At 43.6% G+C, this 20,260-nt stretch overlaps 1 protein-coding gene across 1 annotated transcript; it reads right to left on the reverse strand.

The window, feature by feature from the left end:
- Positions 1 to 2,418: 2,418 nt before the first annotated feature.
- CD8A (CD8a molecule) lies at positions 2,419 to 16,108 on the reverse strand. The gene is made up of 6 exons (XM_033171076.1): positions 16,054 to 16,108; positions 11,636 to 11,992; positions 9,376 to 9,459; positions 5,135 to 5,245; positions 3,646 to 3,682; positions 2,419 to 3,211 (listed from the first exon to the last, which is right to left on the reverse strand). The coding sequence occupies exons 1-6, from the start codon at positions 16,097 to 16,099 to the stop codon at positions 3,160 to 3,162; spliced, it is 687 nt and encodes a 228-aa protein (XP_033026967.1). The 5' UTR covers positions 16,100 to 16,108; the 3' UTR covers positions 2,419 to 3,159.
- Positions 16,109 to 20,260: the final 4,152 nt, after the last annotated feature.

The raw sequence follows: 20,260 nt of genomic DNA on the forward strand, positions 1-20,260 counted from the left end.
GTAATGCAAGAATATCTGTGGACCTACGCACATGTGTACGGCCCATCGATTTCAGTGGGATTTGGGTGTACCTAAGTTGTTGGGCTTGCAGCCGACAATTTCTGCTTCATCCTCCCCTCCCCAAAGCCCATGTTGGTTGCCTGCCATATACCTAAGACTATAATGACTGACGTCTTCATACCAAAATGTCATGACTGACATGATTTTAGTGGATCCCAGGCATAGTTGCTTTTCCTTTTTTTGAGGGAAATTCCCTTATTCCAGCGCCGTTTCCCATTGCAAAAAAAGGTAAAGTTGACAGCTATGGCCATTTCCCAATGCAAAAAAAGGAAGGTTGACAGCTCATCCCAGGTGATGATGAGGTTTGCTCTCCCTCAAATCAGCGAGGAGCATGGTTGATGCTATTGATGCTATGTGATTGCTTCCATGCATTTGTATGTTTCTAATAATTAATGAATGAGATGTTTTGGGTTTCCTGCATAGCGCACACAAATAACCCCTCGTCTACTTGATCTGTTGTATCCAGTGAGGGGGAGGGCTTGAGCCTCTTCCTCCTTCAAGGTCAGCAAATGGCTTCATTTTCGGCATTTTTGAAAATGAGACTATATAATCGCATCTTGTTAACTGTAGGAGAAGCAGAAGTGGCTTTTCACAACCACAACCCCGGCTGGTTTGTGAGAGCTGTAATTTCAGGGTACCATAGTGTGTTTAAACTGCAGTTCCCACACCTTCAATTTTGCCAGCCCCCCTTCAAATATTCCCAAGAATAGTAGCCATTACACATAAAGGTTTTATTTTGCAAACATTTCCTCCTTACTTTGAGGGAGAGCAAAGCCTGAGGGTGTTCATTAGAACTGACAGCTTAGAGCAACATGGAGCTGGCAGGATCGAGAAAGCGATCGTGAAAACGATGCAAATGGACGTGTTAAATGTGTACAACATGTTCCAGTGAATTGCTGCGTGCTTTTCTAGACACAGTATCACAGATAAAATTCTTTTCTGTGTTCAGCATGGATAACTGAGACTATTATGGCAGCTCCCTGCTTATCACGAGAAATATGTAATGCATACCCAAATGAATGCATGGGGGTGATAAATGGGTAGAGCCTTCTAGGCTTAACTATATTTACAGATGATGTATATTGTTACACTGTTACTGGTAATGAGTAAAAAAAAATGTTTGCTAAATCGGGTTTGTTTGATTTCATTGTTTGCACCATATTTTGTATGAAACAAACGCATTTCCAACCTTGCAGTGTGTTCCCCAACTGCTTTAAGGCCTTTTATATACCATGGTGGAGTCTACACACACAAAAAATGTTATGAAAATGCTTTTTTTTTAAGCATTCTTAAAAATACATCGAATTTTCCATAAGGCTCACCATCGCCATCTAGTGTCACATTGTATATTGCACTTAAAACACACTTAAAACGTTTTATTTGCAGCTGTATAGCTGAGTCTCATGTGTGGTTGGGGGAACAGCCCCTAAAATCATGTCCCCTTGCCTAATTTATGTGTTAGGATTGCCTGCCACATACAACGGCCTTCGCTTTAGCCATAACCCGAAAATGAAAACAGCATTGCTGGTGGGGGAGGGGGGCACAAAGGAAGGTTGAGGCAATCTGCTTTTGATGAGGCCTGCTGAAATCGTGACAGTTCCTGACTGGAAAGCTTAAAGCCTGCCGCTGCTACACCGGAGACAGATTGAAGAAAAGGAGCTGCTAGGAGCTAGGTGTCTTGGATCTAAAAAACAACAATAAAGGATAGACTTGCGCACACTGGCCAGCATCCATTTAGACATGAAATATTTGTTTTGGGCTTCTCAGAAGTATGTAAAGGCAAGAAATGGGAGGCAGGGGGGAGAGTGCTGGCCTGCAATGGTGCTCACCTGAGTTGCTGGAACTGCGCTCTTGCTGGGGAAAAAACCCACTGGCTAGACCTAAGGAGAGCCTGCAGTTTCAGACCAATGACCCACCTAGTCCAGCCCCCTGCTGCCACAGTGACCAACTCTATGTCCATGAGAAGCCCACAGCAGAATAAATGCCACTTACTCTTTCTTCCCTCTGCCCAAAGTTTTGCTTTTTAGTTCATGGTTGCGGTTCTGAAGCAGTTACATTAAGCAGAGGCCGCTTGGTTTTATGACGAAAATAAATTCTCAGGCTTTATTTTTTAATGTTGTAGGACAAAGGGATGCTGAAAACGTCGCACACCTCAACCATAGCGATGCTCCCGCGCGGCTTGCTTATAGATGGCAAGGCACAAAAGAGGAGGACAGGAAATGTCATGTGGTTTCGCTTGTACTGCATAGACTCCAGCTGTCCCTATTTGCCAGATACAGTTCCTGTTTTCTGGTGCCCAACAGTGCTAACACACGTAAACGTAATTGGCCGTATAGTAACAAACGCAAAGTTATTTACTAGAACTACTCAAAAATTACATACCACTTGAGAAGTATCTAATTTTTGAGAAGTAGTTCTAGTAAATAAATTTGTGTTTGTTACTATATGGCCTATTACATTTACGTGTGTTTTCAATTGGATTTGTAATATAGGCATTCTGGTGGTTTACAGCTAACACACAAGTGTCCGGACTTACGGTAGTCTTTGGGAAAGATGTTTGGGGAGAGGGGGGATTTCAACATTTTCTTAGTATACACAGGCATGCGTCAGAGTTCTTTGGGTTTCAACCCTCCCTCCCTCCCAAGTCGCTAGGCGTCAAAGATCTGAGAAGGGGACAGCTGCAACAAGTCTAGTATGAAAATGTATATAAATGCACCTGCACAGATCCTAAGCAGCAGTCCGTTGCTCCATTTTTTTCCCTTAAACGCTGCCTATTCAGGCAGTAAATTTGGCTGAACATCTTTGCAGCTTTTCTATCACGAGGACAGCCAAAGTTTGTGAGGTGAAGATCTACTTAAGATTTCCACCTTAAACTGTTGCAGTTTTCCTAGTGCAAGCAGGTCAAGGCAAAGTAAATTAACCCAACATACATACAGCAGGTGGATAAGAGTTTCCTGCAAAGCTGTAAGGCAAAGGCATTCCTCCTTGGCATGGGAGCACAGAGCCATTGTGAGCATGCAAGAGTCTTTTTGGCAAGGTTGGAAGGTATGATGCAGTGAGAGTGCAATGGGAAAATCCAGCTGAAATGTCCTACTGCTGTTATTTGATCAAGCGTGACATAGTGACTGTCCCATTGGTTCCGTTCAGAGGCCTAGAAAGAAAAGGGAGCAAAGACTTAAGTAAGGACATGGCAGAGTCTTGATATGATTCAGCAAACAAGTTTCCATACATTGGCCTATCAAGCTTCCTACTGTATCCGGGAGGCACGAGTCTTTATCTTGCCAGTGCCAGAAGTTAGCACCCAGTAACTGAAAATTTAGGAGCTGCAATTCCTGTCAAGCTATGCAATGATTGATTTATTTACTTATTTGTAGTATATGCAACTTTTGTGCACAATACTTAGCTGAAGAGCTGCATTGCAAAATTCAGGTAAGTGTGAATTTCAAAGCGGAGCGGTGCTTCACTTTGCACATCGCTTCGGAAAATGTGAATTTGAACTGAACTTCTCACCCATCCATAGCAAGTGTGCTTAAGATTGCATTGTGGATTTAATGTGACAGGATGCTTGATTAGAGAGGGGCTCACCTTTTACATCTGCAACGCCGTCGCCGCCTCCTTGGATCTTCAATTCATTTGGGAGGGGGAGAGAAACGTGCAAGTTTTATTAGTATATTTAAAATGATGCAGTGCTTGGTGACCTCTTCATTTTGTATTTTTGAGCCATATGTATACATAAAATCGCTTTTTTCAGCTGTGAATGAGGGAGGTAGAAGGAAGAAGGCTTTCTGCTGCTGAATTTCCTCATGCAAGAGATTCTAGGTGCCTCAGCTTGTATCATTATGACAGGGATTTCTATCAGTCTAAGGCAGTGGCTTTCAACCGTGTGCTGTGGCACCCTGGGGTGCCTTGAATGATGGTCAGGGGTGCTGCAGGCAACACTGGCCTCTGTCTTTCTTTCTTTCCTTCCCTCCCTCTCTGATTCCCTCTTGCAATTATTATTATTATTATTATTATTATTATTATTATTATTATCTCTGCTTCCCAAAGGGTTGCACAGCTATTTGTTGCAGCAGCCGTGGCTACAAGCTCCGCAGGCGAATGGTGCCTCTGGGGCTGGTTAGGGGGTGCCTCTGGGGCTGGTTAGGTCCCTGTGGGGCAGTGTGAGGAGGCACCTCTCTTTGGGGCAGGGGGGGCAGCTCAGAGACCAGGGGCCGCAGAAGCAGCTGCCCAGAGGACTCCCAAGGACAGGGGAGAGGAGAGGAGGCTGAGGGAACACTCCACAGGATGTTCAAAAATGGGTGAGATGCTGCCAGTTTTGCAGGCAGAGGTGACACAACTGGGCTCCCGCCCCACAGGGGTGCCGCAGAAAGAATGTAGTTTGTCAAGGGAGCCGAGAACTCAAAAAGGTTGAAAACCTCTGGTCTAAGAGATTCACTGCAGGCTTGAAAACTTTGCCCAACTTTGCCCACTTTATATGTAGTTAGATAGATAGATAGATAGATAGATAGATAGATAGATAGATAGACAGACAGACAGAAAGATAGATATATGGTGTCCACTTCATGTATTCCATCCAGCCTTTTTAAAGGCAAATTTTGGTGTTGTGAAAAACGGGTGTCAAAGCAGGCTTTTGTATCAATGCATCACAAAATGTGTTCTATCTCTTTACCCAACTCTCGATCAGCGTTTTAAAAATGCTTATAATTAGTCTGTAACCCATTTGTGGACACGTCTGCTAATTCACCAGAATTCTGAAAAGTGTGTGTGTGTGTGTGTGTGTGTGTGTGTGTGTGTGTGTGTAGAAATAGAGAGAGAGAGTTTGTTTTCTAGGCTGCCTGCCTTTGCAGAGCCCTACAAATCCAGCAATGTATGACAGAGCTATAGTTATTAAGAGAGAAAGCAGGCATGTTCTGTAAAATAAAGTTACCCCGGTTATTATGAAACAAAATGCCCAGGAGATTAAAGGGCTGCCATGGTAAACAAGGCCTTTGAATTAGTTAGTTCCCAGCTAGTTTTAAGTGAACCTATTACCCCAGTGCTGCCATCCAACAGAGTTTAAAGGAAATTATCTTACCACAGCACACCGACATGGTGATCACCAACATTACCAGCAGAAGGAAGCAACCACCTGCTAAGGGGGCCCAAATGTACAGCTCACAGGGGAACATCACATCGTCATCTGGATCTGCCCAGCAGAAACAAAAGCACACCAGAAATGAATCCTAAAGCAACAGCTAGTAACAACCCTGTGATTTGCAGCTGTCCAGTTTTTGACCGGGCCTCTCATTCTCTGGTGCTATTCTGTGATCCATTTGCCAGCATGGTGCTCAACCTTCGCTTACCCCTTCTGCAATGGAGGACCACTGTCCTCCTCAAATGCCACAGTAAGGGACATTCTAGCACTCCAGTTTTAAGTACATTTTTACATCTGCAGGTATACTTCCAATCAATCTCCAACTCCTTGAAAGATTCCATCAACACTGTCTCCGACAATTTTTACACATCACTTGGGAAGGGAGGCGGACTAATGCCAGTGTACTGGAAGAAGCAAAGATCACCAGTGTCAAAGCAATGATTCTTCAACTTCGTTGGACTAGTCATGTTGTTCGGATGCCTGATTATCGTCTTCCAAAGCAACTACTCTATTCCAAACTTAAAAATTGAAAGTGTAATGCTGGTGGTCAACACAAGAGGTTTAAAGACTCTCTGAAGGCAAATCTAACAAAATGTAGTATAAACACTGACAACTGGGAAACACTGGCCTGTGAGTGCTCCATTTGGAGAACAGCCTTTGCCAAAGGTGTCATGGGCTTTGAAGACGCTTGAACTTGGGACGAAAGGGAGAAAGGTGCTAAGAGGAAGGCACACTTGGCAAACCCTCACCATGATCAACTCCTGCCCGGAAACCTATGTCCCCACTGTGGAAGGACGTGTGGATCCAGAATTGGCCTCCACAGTCACTTACAGACTCACTGTTAAAACCATGTTTATGGAAGACAATCTTACTTGGCTACGAGGGATCGCCAAAGAAGATACTTCTAATCAATATCTGCAATTGAGTTCACAAGAAAGCGAGCATTTAAGGGGCCATTTTTGCTGGACTTGGATGTGTGTAGACATGGAAAGATATAATGACCTGGGTTTGGCACGCATAGCTGTTTATCAATGCTGTGCACACTTTTTCCTACAAAGAAATTATACCTGCACGAGAAAATCACTGCAATCAACATGCCTTGCTGGATCAAGCCAAAGTCCATCAACTCTCCCATTTCCAAGCCCTAGGCTCTGTGGTTTAACCCACAGCGCCATCCGCGTCCCTTTATTATTTGGTACTCTTTATTATTTGTAACAATTATATTAAATTCACTACATTCCTGCACAGATGTCAGGGCACTTATGCCCGCTGGTTTCAATGGGCTTTAGCATGAGATATTATATTATTATTATTATTATTATTATTAATACCCTGCCCATCCAGTTGGGTCTCCCCAGCACTGTGGGCAGCTCCCAACAGGTTAAAAACAGAATAAAACATCAAACATTATAAACTTCCCTAAACAGAACCTCCGTGTGGGATTGTGGCCGTTGTTTGACACCCTCACAGCCAGAATTGAGCGTTATTTCTCAAAGGACTATTTATTCATCATTCAGAAAACGCACAGCCCACTCTTCCATTTTATTAGAACTGCTCAGGGCACCTTGCACAATTTTTACAAATCTCATAAAAGAAATTAAGTTTCGGTTTAAAAACGGCAATCTGTTTCATTAAAGCGGAGCTTCAGTTTTACCCAATCTGGAAACTCTATTGGGAGCCAGCTATTTTATGTTCCTCCATGAAGCTTCATGCCAGCGTTGGCTAGCCACAAGTCTCTGATAGTGGCCAGTCTCATGCCTCATGCTCACTCACTTGGACAACCGAAGAAGCAGTAGCAGTGAGGAGCAGAGCAGCAGGGTTGCAAGAGTTGGCCATCATCCATCCATCCATCCATCCATTATTTATTTACATGCTGCTTTCCCACCAAATAAAGAACCGTGCTCAAAGCAGAGTGCAACAAAGAACACAGGAAGGCATCTCAAAATCCAACAGTGCAAATGCAATTTCATAACAATGTAACAACAACACGGCAGAAAATAATGTAACGTACCAAAAAAACCAAACAAAACCAGCCCACTGCTAAGCTGTGAGCCTTGAAGGCTGTGCCCCTCCTGATGGTCCTAAAAAATAGCTTTTGTGTTGCCAAATTAGAGGCATCACTGTGCTGAGATCATTTCTAACCAATACTGCAGAAAACAGTGTTTCGTTTTTATTTTCATTCACTTAATTGGCGGGATGCGGGGAGTGCTGACTTGCCCCAGTGCTTTTACTGAAATTCTCATATTAAAAGCAGCGAGGGAGAAGATTCAAAGCACTGCAGAACAATATGTGTGTTATTGCAGGGGTTGGCTTACTTTAAGTTGGATTCGGACTAAATTAGGTCCCACTGAAATATATGAAAATGAGTTGTTGTTTTTTGTTGGGGATTGCTGTAAAACTAGGTCATCTGTTCTCAGAAAACGGTTATCTACGTTAATTATCTACACGGGGAGAGTTCTTGGGAGTTGCCCGCCACCTGCAAGGTCAAAGAAATGATGTCATTTGACCTACACAGTTTCCATGGGAATGGGAAGAAGTGAAACTGATTTAAGAGGAGAGTCTGTAGACTGTGACTCTTTCACTCTCTCAGTCACACTTTCCATCTGGACTAAGACTGTTTCAGGACTGAGAGTGAAAGATTCCATCAAGTTGATGAATTATGCCGAAATGGCTAAAATGACCGAAAATCAGAAATCAGGAAGACCAAAATTTTAATAAGGAATGGGGAAAACCTTAAAAACCATTGTAAATGGTTAAAATCGTTAGTAGGATTGGAATATCACTTGTAGTTTAAGGGTGGATTTTGGACACAATGGAGATGTAAAAGATTTGGATTATCATAAAAGATGCAGGGGAAATGACTAACAATAGGACCCACAAAGGGGAGGAGGGAAATCCAGGAGATTCATTGGAATAGTTTTTATGTTGTATGTTCTATGTGACTAAAAATTTAATCTGAAAAACCAAATAAATAATTTATGTATTAAAAAATGAGAGTGAAAGATTCACTCTAAGGATTGCCTGCACCAGGGATGTTTATAGACTCAGTGCTCATTTGTAACCATTAAGCTTCAATTTGCCAGTAGTAAACCATTCTACTTGACATCTGGAAATGTCGTGTGGATTTACTTCGTGCTTCGGTTTCCTACACGCTGAAAGCTGATGCAGTGTGTGTTGACTGAGAGGCCAGTTTGGGGAAGCAATACTAGGCCTAAGCTGTCAATAAATTATGAGCAAAATACCATAATTCCTCACAATTTTATCAGTACCTAAGGTCTATTAACATGGTCTGGATCCAAGCCTTCATTTGCATCTGACCTACCTTCCTTCCGTTATTATTATTATTATTATTATTATTATTATATTATTATTATTATTATTATTATAGTTTTTCAGTTTAAAGTTTTACAGTCAATTATCCAACAACTAACATAAAAACAAGATTCCAAAGAATCTCTGGACTTCCCTCCTGCCCTTTGTGGGACCTTTTGTTAACCATTTCTTCCTGCATCTTTTATAATAATCCAAATCTTTTCCATCTCCATTAAATTCACCATTAAAGTACAAGTGTTATTCCAATCCTACTAACGATTTTAGCATTTACAATGCTTTTTTTAAAGATAAATTATAATTCCCCCCCATTTCTTATTAAAATTTTGGTCTTCCTGATTTCCGATTCTTCTGGTCATTTTTGCCGTTTCGGCATAATCCATCAACTTAATCTGCCATTCTTCTCTGGTAGGGACTTTGTCTTCTTTCTCTGGGCCATTAACATCCGAGCAGCTGTGGTCGCATACATAAATATTATTTTCTGATCCGTTGGAATTTTTGGCATCTCCACCCACCTTTCTCCCACAGGGGACCTCAAGGATCACTAGATGGTCTCTCGCATCTGGGGAATCTAACCAGACCTACTTAGTTAGCTTTGGCAATCTTCCTGCTTCCTAGCTGTACGTGGCACTGGTTATAAAAGTGGCTTTATATCTTTTTACATACCAGGGTAGCCAAAGTGGTGGTGCCCTGTTGGACTTCCCCTCCCATCAGCCCCTGCCAGTATGGCCAGTTCTGATTGATGATGGAAGTTGATGGTCCACCAACATCTCGGGGCCTCACTCTCACTCACTCTTCTTGTTTTGGGGCCAGTTATGACCCAAATGAGTAGCAGGGAGAATTAAACATACCTGAGGCTGTGGAATGTGGACATCCCGTGGTTGTTTTAAGTCCTTCACTGGGAGTTGAAACCTGGGGTGCGATGGTGGTAGCCTCTGTAAATAAAACAAAGATGAAGACGTTTCCTATATATTTACAATGGCTCAGGGCTTGGTTGGCAAGTGGCTCCACAATCCCTGCCTGATAGGGTTGCCACCTTTGCTCTGGCAAAATACAGGGCAGTTGGGGGGGGCGGTTTATTATTATTTTAAATCTGGTGCCGAAGTGACTTCAGAGCAATCCATTACGGTCTATTGCAGCCTAACAGGATTGAAATCTGCCGCACGCAAACACACACACACAACAATTTGTAAATCTGTCTGTGCTTGGCTTCGCAGAGCTTAAATACATGACCTTTCATACTCCATTTCAAACACACACATTTGGGGGGCGGGAACCTGAAATACAGGACAAAAATGCGTCAATACAGGACATAGCATTTTAAATTCAGATATGGGGCAATCCTAAATTAAAGAGGACAGGTGGCAACCCTACTGCCTAAGGACTATAGATGGATGAATCTGTCAATTTTAGTTTCTCTCAGTTTCCCATTTTCCCACTCTTAAGTTTTCCTCCTCGTTTCCACATCTGCTGGTGCGTGTGTATTTTAAAAGGTGCTCATTAAAATTCATTAGCATTTTAGTACAAACTTCTCCCAATATACACATTCATGTAAATCAGTTTCCCCTAATCTAACACATGTACAGTGGTACCTCAGTTTAAGAACAGTCCTGTTTCTGAACTATTCGGTTTCCGAACTCCGCAAAACCGGAAGTAGTGTCCCGGTTTGCGAACTTTACCTCGGTCTAAGAACGGAAGTTGAATGGTGGAAGGGCACTGGCGGCGGGAGGCCTCTTTAGGGAAAGCGTGCCTCGGTTTAAGAATGGTTTCAGTTTAAGAACGGACTTCCGGAACGGATTAAGTTCGTAAACCGAGGTACCACTGTATGTTATTTTCACCATATATGCATTTTTAATGCACATTTCACCATAGCACATGCATATTCATTGTCCAGAGAATTGCATTGCAAAATTCAGAGAAGTGTGAATTTCAGACGATGGCTATCCATGGAGGCACAGGTTAATTCTATGCCCATGGCCACTGTCTACCTGCTCCATCTGGCACACTGGTTGAAACCCTACCTGCCCGCCAACTGTCTTGCCAGAGTGGTACATGCTCTGGTTATTTCCCGCTTGGACTACTGCAATGAGCTCTATGTGGGGCTGCCTTTGAAGGTGACTCAGAAACTAATCCAGAACGCAGCTGCTAGAATGGTAACTGGGAGCAGCCTCCGGGACCACATAACACCGGTCCTAAAAGATCTACATTGGCTCCCAGTACGTTTCTGAGCACAATGCAAAGTGTTGGTGCTGACCTTTAAAGCCCCAATTGGTCTTGGCCCAGTATACCTGAAGGAGCATCTCCACCCCCATCGTTCAGCCCGGACACTGAGGTCCAGCTCTGAGGGCCTTCTGGTGGTTCCCTCACTGTGAGAAGTGTAGTGACAGGAACCAGGCGGAGGGCCTTCTCGGTGGTGCCGCTCGCCCTGTGGAATGCCCTCCCATTAGATGTCAAACCGATAAATAACTACACAACTTTCCGAAGACATTTGAAGGCAGCCTTGTACAGGGAAGTTTTTTATGTTTGACGTTTTGCAGTGCTTTTATTGTGGTGGAAGCCGCTCAGAGTGGTTGGGGTGAGCAAAATATAAGTGGTAAATTATTATTAATATTAGGCCAGACTAGAACTTTTCTTGAATCAGACACTGAAGGAAGGAGGGGGGGCCTATCTTTGCTGCCCACCTTACCAAATTCAAAATCAGACAGGAATGGCTCGATTCTGTAGTATCAGGTGGAAAGGAAAGCAACCTTGGGAGCAGGGCTGAAAGGAACGGGAAAACTCTTCAAGATTATCCAGTTGAAGAGCAATAAATAGTCTTGCCTCTCTAATCTTCTTGCCCTTGGCTAGTGCATTTTCCTGACACTTTCCTTATCACATAAAGCACAATCTTTTGGGGAAGCGGGTTTGTTGCACAGGATGTCCCAGTCAACTGTAACTGCACACCTTGAAATTGCCAGGATGTGATTGAATCCTACCACCCCCTCCCCAAAACAGCAACATTCTGGAAAACGCCTCTCAAAAAGGGGCAGGGGAAACAGCTGGTGTGGCGGGGAATGTGAGCCAAACACACACCACTGGCCGTGGGCGTTAAACACTTTGAATGAAACTTACTTGGCAGGTAGACTTTGAGGCCTGAACTGAGGTGGACCACTTGGTTGCGGAAAAAAAGGCAATAATAGATGCCCTCATACTCCTCCCCGAAGCTGGTAATTTTCAGCAGGTAAACGCCAGAACTTGCTGATGCTGTGTAGCCTCTGACCGTTTCTGGCGTGCTTTTAGACCTTGGAGAAGTACGTAGGATGAAATGAGTGGTGAGGTCCAAGTTTTGACGGACCCAGTACACCTCTAAACTCATTAGTTCTCTGCTGTTGGGCTCACATTTCAGTTCCACTGGAGTTCTGGAGGCTCGGGGGACGTCACCGGTCAACTTGATTGGCGCCATACTGTTGGCTTGGGACCAGCAGCAGCCTGGAGAGCAAAGAAACTGCTTTGTTATTTACTGTTTACGGAATGAAAGCAAAGACTGTGAAGGATATACTTATGGATGCTTAGAGCCATTAAGGTGTCTGCTAACTGACACTGAGCCCTCTAAGCTAGCCTGCTGCACTCAAGATGTGATGGAGGATGCTGCCTTGGCTATTTTCTTAGAAAAAGAGGTGCCGGAACTCACCATGAACGCCTCCCTTGTCCTCTTATACAGTGGTACCTCGCTTACATACGCTTCAGGTTACATACTCCACTAACCCAGAAATAACGCTTCAGGTTAAGAACTTTGCTTCAGGATAAGAACAGAAATTGTGCTCTGGCGGCGCGGCAGCTGCGGGAGGCCCCATTAGCTAAAGTGGTGCTTCAGGTTAAGAACAGTTTCAGGTTAAGAACGGACCTGCGGAACGAATTAAGTACGTAACCAGAGGTACCACTGTAATGGCAATGGTGCCCACCTGAGAGGCGCTGGAACTGAGTTCTGTCTGGAAAAAAAGCCCTGGATGCTGCCCATCGCCAGTGATGCAGCAACATTAAACTGCAGTCTTGTGCGCTTCTGTACATGGAATGAGATGAAGCATCATCTTGGCCTTTGCCTCAGGCAGCAAAATGTCCTGGGCTGGCCGCACATTGACACCCTGTGCTGCGTTTCAAACTTGATTGTTGGTGAGCTCATCATCTAAACACATTTACAGTGCTTCAAATAGGCCACCAATGCAATAATTTTAATTTATTTTCTTCCTATGTATTGCTTATTATTTGGTAAGGTAAAGGTAAAGGGACCCCTGACCATTAGGTCCAGTCATGTCCGACTCTGGGGTTGCGGCGCTCATCTCACTTTACTGGCCGAGGGAGCCGGCGTACAGCTTCCGGGTCATGTGGCCAGCATGACTAAGCCGCTTCTGGCGAACCAGAGCAGCGCACAGAAACGCCGTTTGCCTTCCTGCCAGAGCGGTACCTATTTATCTACTTGCACTTTGACGTGCTTTTGAACTGCTAGGTGGGCAGGAGCAGGGACCGAGCAATGGGAGCTCACCCCATCGGGTGGATTCAAACCGCCGACCTTCTGATCAGCAAGCCCTAGGCTCTGTGGTTTAACCCACAGCGCCATCCGCGTCCCTTTATTATTTGGTACTCTTATTATTTGTTACAATTATATTAAATTCACTACATTCCTGCACAGATGTCAGGGCACTTATGCCCGCTGGTTTCAATGGGCTTTAGCATGAGAATATTATTATATTATTATTATTATTAATAATAATAATAATAATACCCTGCCCATCCAGTTGGGTCTCCCCAGCACTGTGGGCAGCTCCCAACAGGTTAAAAACAGAATAAAACATCAAACATTAAAAACTTCCCTAAACAGAACCTCCGTGTGGGATTGTGGCCGTTGTTTGACACCCTCACAGCCAGAATTGAGCGTTATTTCTCAAAGGACTATTTATTCATCATTCAGAAAACGCACAGCCCACTCTTCCATTTTATTAGAACTGCTCAGGGCACCTTGCACAATTTTTACAAATCTCATAAAAGAAATTAAGTTTCGGTTTAAAAACGACAATCTGTTTCATTAAAGCGGAGCTTCAGTTTTACCCAATCTGGAAACTCTATTGGGAGCCAGCTATTTTATGTTCCTCCATGAAGCTTCATGCCAGCGTTGAAATATATAAATCCACAGCCATCTCTTGGCACCTATGTTCATCCAAACATTAACCACCTCTCCCAGATTTCTTGTACATACTGGTGCTGCTGATTCACCTGAGCTTTTATCTAATGCTAATCCTGCTGAAAGTAGACCCACTGAAATGAATGAACAAAACACACTTGCGTTTCCTTAATTTTAATGGGTGTGCTTTAAGTAGAACTTATTTGGCTACAACCCTCAGAGTGGAGATGGACGGTGGTTTTTTTCCATAGTTGAAGGTAGCTTTGAAGGAGGAGTTGCTGCATATATATATATATATATATATATATATATATATATATATCCTCATGCACCTTCACTCTTGGTACAGGTTTTGCAGGGATTTGTGTTTCAAAAACCTCCTAAATCTGTAGAATGGAGGGGAATAATGGGTAATCTTTTTGTCATGGTGTAAAGCCCTGTGTACACTGATGATGCTATAGACAAATGAGGCAATGAATGAATGATCGGTCTGCTGTTTCACTGGAAGTGATACCTCTCTCAAACCACTTTCTGCTCTTGGAAAACAGCAACACTGTCTTCTTAATATATTGTGTATATGGCAAAGGGGCTGGTGGCTGTCATTAAGCCAGGGATTTGCTTCTGTTGGTTTTCTTTTATTAACTGTTGTTGTTGTTCAGTCGTTGAGTCGTGTCCGACTCTTCGTGACCCCATGGACCAGAGCACGTCAGGCACTCCTATCCTTCACTGCCTCCCGCAGTTTGGCCAAACTCATGCTAGTCGCTTCGAGAACTGTATTTGGTCTTTAATGCATCCAGTCTATTTGGATCTTTTTTTTTTTTGTTAATCAGTTCCCTTTTTGCAAATTCCTGTGCTTGGGCTTCTGTTTTATTTCGGGTTGCACACTAGATTCTCATTGGTAAAATAAAATACTGTCATTTTGGGAAATGTCTGGGCAAGGCATGTGGTCCTTTCCGAACAATGTAGTTATGGATCCCTTTTCTTATCTTCTCAACTTTATCCAAAGTGCAGTAATATCAACACACTTTTGGTTATGTGTGTCACCGGTAGCACCTTTGAAACAAGAATATTTGCAAAAATCATGGGATGCCCTTTCCTTTGTAAAATTAACAGAATTCCTTACATTTCCAAGTAGCTTTGATCGTGTTAATGCATGTACTGTATATAAATAACTCCTTGTCATCTCTGGTCATGATTGATTTTAACGGTCGAGCACCATATAAAGGATAACCTTCAGTTCTAAAATTCATACCAGTATATTTTATCTCATAAACATGTGCTAAATCCTCTAAATATTCTGACAAATGGCAACGGGGTTACAGGAGCTGGGAGACAGCCTTTCTAATTAAGCTCACATTACAAATGGAATGTGGAAGGATGTGCACCTAATACATTTTTTGAGAGATGAAACCAACTTAATAAACCACCTGAATACAGCATTTCAAAATGTGCTATGTGCTATGTGTTATTCTCATTTATATGGCCCTGTTGGCAAGCTACGGCAATCCTTTTTATTATTATTATTACATTTTCTTGTTATTCATATATTATGACGCACAATCATTTCATTTTCTGCTTTTTCTCTCATGTTTAGTTAAGAATGCATCATTTGATATCTGATTTCGTTTGTTCGTTTTATGCTGCACCCTTTCTTCACTCTCGGCTTTTTGCTGGCCCATGTAGGACCAGCATGGATAGTTGGCCCTGGTGGATATTTGATGTTTTCTCCCCTTATGGCTTTGATCTATAGGCTACCACTAAAACGAGTCTGCATTTTAAGCTGCATTTTAAACTGTATTCTAACATATTTCATCAACTGTTTTTTTGGTTTTTGGTTTTTAATGTTTTTACTGTATTTATATTCAGTGTTAGCCGGCCTGAGCCCGGTCTTGGCTGAGGGGGGGTATAATAAAAATATTATTATTATATTATTATTATTATTATTATTATTTGCAATGTTCTAATTGTGAAAAGTGTTTTCTATACCAAGTCTGTGTTTTCACATAGGTGTTTTGATACTTCATCAAATAAAATGTGTGGGTTCTTATTTTTTTTAAAAAAGTTCTTTTTCCTAATTTCAAAAATTAAAAGAACTATGCAACAAACTCCACATGAATGTAGATTTATTTTTCTCAACAGCAGCCTCATCCTTCACCATCCCATAACATACTGTATATATATATAGCAGACTACTTTGGGAAGTTACAGTAATTTGGGGCAATTTTTGTGATACAGCGTGGGAACCGCGTAGTCACAGAAAACAAATCCAAAAGTCTTGCTGGACAAACTGCCGCCCTGAATCACATCCAAAGTATATCCCTCCCACCAATTGTGGCTTAAGGAAAAAGACCCACAGCAGTGGTACCATACTCACATAGTATCAGGCCGACGGACCACAGGAAAGGAAAAATTCTGGTCATTTTCTCTTTTCTTCAATGAAGGCAGAAGTGAACAGAGTTGAGTTTGATGGCAGCAAGACCTGCTGAGTGGAAAGGATGTGATGTCAGCATCCCCCCCCCGAAGAGAAGATTCTCAGCTTCTTCTTTCAAGCTGACTAGAAGCAAACAAAAAAGTCCCGCGAAGAATGCCCAGTATGGATGAATTCCCACCCCCCCCGGCATCTGTCTTCCACTGTGTAATGAGCAAGCCTTATCTATACATATATGCCAGAATCATGTCGCTTATAATCTAGGTTGGATGGGCAGGATGTGGTGGCAGAGTAACACTCTTTGGCAGAGAAAATAAAAATACCTGATTGTAGAGGAAAGGAACACACAAGCTGGCAGAGTAGAGCAGATCCTAAGAACGGGATGGAACAGAGAGCTAAGCAAAGGAAGAACTGTAAGGTGATGTGGACGTCATCTTCTAAGTTTCCAGGAGTGGCACAGTGGTACAGGGGGACAGAAGATCTCAGCCATTTCCTTGCAGTTTCCCGCACCTCTCTGACACCTTCGTGAGAAACACATGTGCTGTTGCCTACAAGGAATACTCTAGGCCTGGCTGGTGGTTGGTCCAACAACGGTAGGGAAGTTTGCAGTTCAAAACACCCTTTGACCATGCATGTTAAACATGAGGACTGGTACAGCCAACCTCTTGGTGTGAGGCTGCAGCCTTGCAATCTGATATGGTGTGTGCTGGGACTGAGACCACATCAGAGGCTATGTACACATTAGTGGCTGGAATTCAGCAAGGCCACGTGTGTGTCGCCCCCCCCCCACTTGTCCCACGTTTCAAGTCACATTTGCATGTTGCTGTACAAACCAGAGTGGGATGTCTTCACCTGATGTGCACGACCCATGTTGTTGTTGTTTAGTCATTTAGTCGTGTCCGACTCTTCGTGACCCTATGGACCAGAGCACGCCAGGCACTCCTGTCTTCCACTGCCTCCCGCAGTTTGGTCAGACTCATGTTGGTAGCTTCGAGAACACTGTCCAACCATCTCGTCCTCTGTCATCCCCTTCTCCTTGTGCCCTTTCCCAACATCAGGGTCTTTCACAGGAAATCTTCTCTTCTCATGAGGTGGCGAAAGTATTGGAGCCTCAGCTTCAGGATCTGTTCTTCCAGTGAGCACTCAGGGCTGATTTCCTTCAGAATGGATAGGTTTGATCTTCTTGCAGTCCATGGGACTCTCAAGAGTCTCCTCCAGCACCATAATTCAAAAGCATCAATTCTTCGGCGATCAGCCTTCTTTATGGTCCAGCTCTCACTTCCATACATCACTACTGGGAAAACCATAGCTTTAACTATAGACCTTTGTCGGCAAGGTGCACGACCCATACCCTCCAACATTTCACCGATGAAAATAGGGATGTCTATTCCATAATAAAAATAATTTTATTATTTATACCTCACCCATCTGACTGGATTGCCCCAGCCACTCTGGGCAGCTTCCAACATATATAAAAACATAACAAAACATTAAACATTTTTAAAAAACATCCTATACAGGGCTGCCTTCAGATGTCTTCTAAAGGTTGTCTAGTTACTTATCTCCTTGGCTCAGGGGTCACATAATTCCATACCCTCCAACATTTCTCCGATGAAAATAGGGACGTCCTAAAGAAAAGTGGGACATTCCGCGATCAAATCAGAAACTGGGATGGCTTCTTTAAATCCAGGAATGCCCCCCGAAAATAGGGACACTTGGAGGGTCTGCAACAGTGCCGAACTGATTCCCTGGTTCTTTCTGTTTAGTCACATCCACATTGCGGATGCAAAGATCTTGGGAACTGTAGTTTGTTAAGGGTGCTAGGAATTGCATCTCTGTGTGTGCATTTACAAAGAACATAACATTAGACCTAAGCCCATCAATCCAGCTTTCTGCTCTTACAGTAGCTGCTAGCCAGATGCCTACAGAAAGTCCATGGGCAGGTCATGATGAGCGCATTTGAGAAGCTGCAAATAGATTATTTCCATTGCCAGTGGGAAAACTAACTCAAAGGTGAAATAAAAAAAAAAGGCTCTCGCTTCTAGCAAGCAAACCACCACATTTATTGTGAGGGAAAATGCTAAGCACTTTATAGCACTGTGGTCAATCATTTCATAATGAAACTGATAACCGACGTACATTTTTAACATTCGCTCTTTAATGTGTTTTATCTCCTGTCACGACATCCATCTATCTCGGGAGATAAAGGAGGAGTGCGCCTTTGGGGGTGAAGTCAAACTGTTGGAAGGTTACAGTGCCTGCTGTGGCTGTAGAAACCAATACGGGGGAGACATGTTTTGTTGCAGCTGGGGCAGATGAAGGCAACCGGATGTGCTCATGCATATGCACCATGGCATTTATTCTTTCTGTGCTCCTCCCAGCGGTCTTTCATCCTCTGGTCACTGCTGTGGATACACAACCTTAGCTGCAGCGCTGCAAAGTGCCCATAGGTAGCTGAATCTTCCTTCAATTTGAGCAACAGGACAGTGTCCTTTCCCACACCTGGGGGTAGCAGGTTATCTCAGGGACTTCAGGGCAGGCTACATGGGGCACATAGCTCCAACTCCTCTTTGCTGTTGCTCTTGCCCTCATCCCCCAGCCTCTTCCATTTAAGGAGGCTGCTTCCCTTTGTGAATGGTAGGACCAATCCTGTAGCAGGTGCATTAGTTTAATCATAGGACGTGGGTGGTGCTGTGGTCTAAACCACTGAGCCTCTTGGCTTGCCAATCAGAAGGTTGGCAGTTCGAATCCCTGCGACGGTGTGAGCTCCTGTTGCTCTGTCCCAGCTCCTGCCAACCTAGAAGTTTGAAATCATGCCAGTGCAAGTAGATAAACAGGTACCGCTGTGGCGGGAAGGTAAACGACGTTTCTGTGCGCTCTGGTTTCTGTCACAGTGTCCCATGCGCCAGAAGCGGTTTAGTCATGCTGGCCACATGACCCGGAGCTGTCTGTGGACAAACTGGCTCCCTTGGCTCGAAACGAGATGAGCGCTGCAACCCCATAGTCACCTGTGACTGGACTTAACTGTCCAGAGGTCTTTTAACTTTACCTTTTATCTTAGTTTAATCATAGTAAAAATATTCCATATCCAATCTGTTATCCTTGGTTCCTTCATAACTTTCCATTTCTTGAGCAACTCTTGGCCATTCTTCTACCTCAAAGTCACTACAATTTCATGAGGTTTTCTTGGCACAATGTTTATCCTCAAATTATGTTTCTCTCTCTCTCTCTCTCTAAAAAAAAGGTTCGTTTCCTCCTGCTCTTCATTGTAGATATAAAAAAGGAAAACAAACATTCTTCCATAGCAAACTGGCTGCCCCTCTTGGTGTCACACTTAACCTAGGAGCATGGGAGTACCCAGGGGCGGCGGGGGGGCAGCTGCCCCCCCCCCCGAAGCAAAAAAAAATATTAAATGGTTATCGGCAGCCTAAAAGGAAGAAAAAGCTCTCCTCCTGAAAAAAAGCTCAACGACTGGTCTTTCTCCCCCTCCCAAAATCAGAGACCGGATCCTAGCCTGCACCCTGCTTTGTCAAAAGGGGATGCAGGCTGAGACTTGGGCAGTGTCAGGGGGCGAATCCGAGGGCTGACCATGGTCTTAGCCTGGGTTCTCATCCTTCCTCGTCTGCCTGCTTTTTGTATCCACGCAAGAGAGGAACAGTTTCTGAATTTGCCGGGATTCATCGTTGCAAGGGAGCTTGGGAAACTGAGTTCCCTTGCATGGTGAGTAGTTCCTTTGCGAGGACTGAGGATCCTGGGAAAGTGGGTTTTTCAGCCATTTGGGGCTTTCTGTTTTTTTGGGGGGAAGAGTTTTTCTGTTTTTTGAAGCTGTTTTTGTTTTTGAAGCTGTTTTTGTTTTTGAACCTGAACGACCATGGCTTGCCCCACCCCCTAGTTTTGATCCTGGGTACGCCCCTGCCTAGGAGTTAATAGTTGAACTGGGATGACTGAAGCAGAGAATAAAACAATTTAGGGAAAGGATTAAAGGGTGAGTGGGCGAACAGGCAAAGGAGTAGGCTTCTAGTTTATCCAAACTACAGATCTTCAAGTGTTCATTTTTTCTTTTTTAAATCGCTACCTTCACATCATCACAAGGGGAGGTTATGTCCCCCACATCCATGCAGCCTTCGGAGTAGCATTGCATGATGATATAGCC

This window comes from Lacerta agilis, chromosome 14 (genome assembly GCF_009819535.1).
Source record: "Lacerta agilis isolate rLacAgi1 chromosome 14, rLacAgi1.pri, whole genome shotgun sequence".
NCBI lineage: Eukaryota > Metazoa > Chordata > Lepidosauria > Squamata > Lacertidae > Lacerta > Lacerta agilis.

Bases quoted from the DNA above. Each gene is read 5' to 3' on its own strand.
- CD8A (XM_033171076.1), bottom strand. From the start codon at position 16,099: ATGACCAGAATTTTTCCTTTCCTGTGGTCCGTCGGCCTGATACTAT. The intron at 9,460-11,635 runs GTAAGTTTCATT...TTTTATTTACAG, and splicing joins CCTCAAAGTCTACCTGCCAA to AGGCTACCACCATCGCACCC. The intron at 5,246-9,375 runs GTATGTTTAATT...TCTGCTGGGCAG, and splicing joins TCCACATTCCACAGCCTCAG to ATCCAGATGACGATGTGATG.